Source organism: Capsicum annuum, unplaced genomic scaffold (genome assembly GCF_002878395.1).
Source record: "Capsicum annuum cultivar UCD-10X-F1 unplaced genomic scaffold, UCD10Xv1.1 ctg33043, whole genome shotgun sequence".
Taxonomy (NCBI): Eukaryota; Viridiplantae; Streptophyta; class Magnoliopsida; order Solanales; family Solanaceae; genus Capsicum; species Capsicum annuum.
Window position 1 is genome coordinate 1 of NW_025839798.1, and position 1,514 is coordinate 1,514.

General features: G+C 40.9%; 1 protein-coding gene across 1 annotated transcript; it reads right to left on the reverse strand.

Moving 5' to 3' along the window:
* Nucleotides 1-728: 728 nt before the first annotated feature.
* LOC124891269 (zinc finger A20 and AN1 domain-containing stress-associated protein 8-like) lies at nucleotides 729-1,205 on the reverse strand. The gene has a single exon (XM_047403059.1). The coding sequence runs from the start codon at nucleotides 1,203-1,205 to the stop codon at nucleotides 729-731; it is 477 nt and encodes a 158-aa protein (XP_047259015.1).
* Nucleotides 1,206-1,514: the final 309 nt, after the last annotated feature.

A 1,514-nucleotide genomic window follows, 5' to 3' on the forward strand; every position in this document is an offset into this window, starting at 1 on the left:
GAGTTTGTGCAGACCAAATATATTTGGACAGCATGGGGATGTCAATTTTTCAGGGGAACTAAATGAAAATAGTTGAAATCAATGTCGCGATTATGAGAGACCTTGGTTTATGCAAAAGGGTGTGGTATATTTTCAATAATAAAGGCGGCACCCTCAGCTATTATGCAAAGAGCAGTAGCTACGCTCCATAAAGACAACATATTGGGCATGGTAACATTTTGTCAGGCTGCTCTAAGCTAATGGTGTATATTACAATTCTTCTCTCGTGATGAATAAGATTGGTAATCACGATCCCAAGAAGAGTCATGTTTTGGTTTCTCCGAGTGACCTTTGTCTAGCCCAACCTGACCCGTCAAACTCAAAGCCCGTGTGGGCTCGCTCGGATGGGTTGAGCCAACTCGTATTGACATCTCTACAAAAAAAATACTCTACATTATTGATACTCAAAGGAGTCTTTGGAATCTTGAAGAATGCACGGAGGCGAATTCAGGATTTCAAAATGCCGATGTATGAATGTGAAATTCATCAAGATGACCTATATTATGCATATTATACTAGACAAGGAGCCCAGAAATGGGGACAAAACAAGAACAAATTCCATGAAAATGTGCACCAAGATCATAAATAACTTACACTTCAGGATTATCTAGGCTCTAGGGTACCCCCCACCCCCAACATATCGAAAGATGGACATTGCTTCAGTTATACAACCTTTCGATAGGTGCTTGTTAGATCTTATTAAGCTTTTCTGCTACAATGATAGGATTTGCTTTTGCTATTGCATTCTGACCAGCATTCCTATAATCAAACGGGCAGTTGTGTTTGTCTGAATTATGATGAACTGCGCAGAAAATATCACCACATTTGCAACTGAACCCTATTAATCCCACACGTATACAACAAGTTGTGCACTTTTTCAAACCCTCTTTTGACTTCACTTGTGAAATCTGTGAGGCTAAATCTGCAGATGCAACTGCGGCACCTGCAAGAGCAAGTTCTGATTCATCGCTGCTTGAGCTTCTACGTAGGACGTCTTTGCTGGATGCAGCTGCAAGCTTTGCATGTTCCTTCTTCAATAGTATCATGTCCTTTTGACACTTGGAACACATATTCATCGTAGCTGCACTACCTAAAAAATCATAGTCGTTGATGCAGAGGACGGGGTCTTCTGGAGCTCGACAACCTCTCTCTTTAGTTGACTCCATTTCTGCAGTTAACAAGTCAAGTTCAACACAAGTGTCACGCCTCAAATCCTATTGGGACGGACTTGCACCCGTAACCGAGGAGGCCCGGGAGAACCAGCTCATCACCTTCAATACTAGTCACAAATGGACTTCCCGTCTTTTAGGATTACTTATCTACAATGAACATATATAGCAATCTAGTATTAGCAACCAAACGTCACAATTCAATTATTTGAATTCACCAAACTAGTGGTTAAGTAGTAAGCCTTAATTACACCATAAATGGTGACACTTTAACCCTCTTATACTCCAATTACATTCGCATGCCAT

Bases quoted from the DNA above. Each gene is read 5' to 3' on its own strand.
- LOC124891269 (XM_047403059.1), bottom strand. From the start codon at position 1,205: ATGGAGTCAACTAAAGAGAGAGGTTGTCGAGCTCCAGAAGACCCCGTC.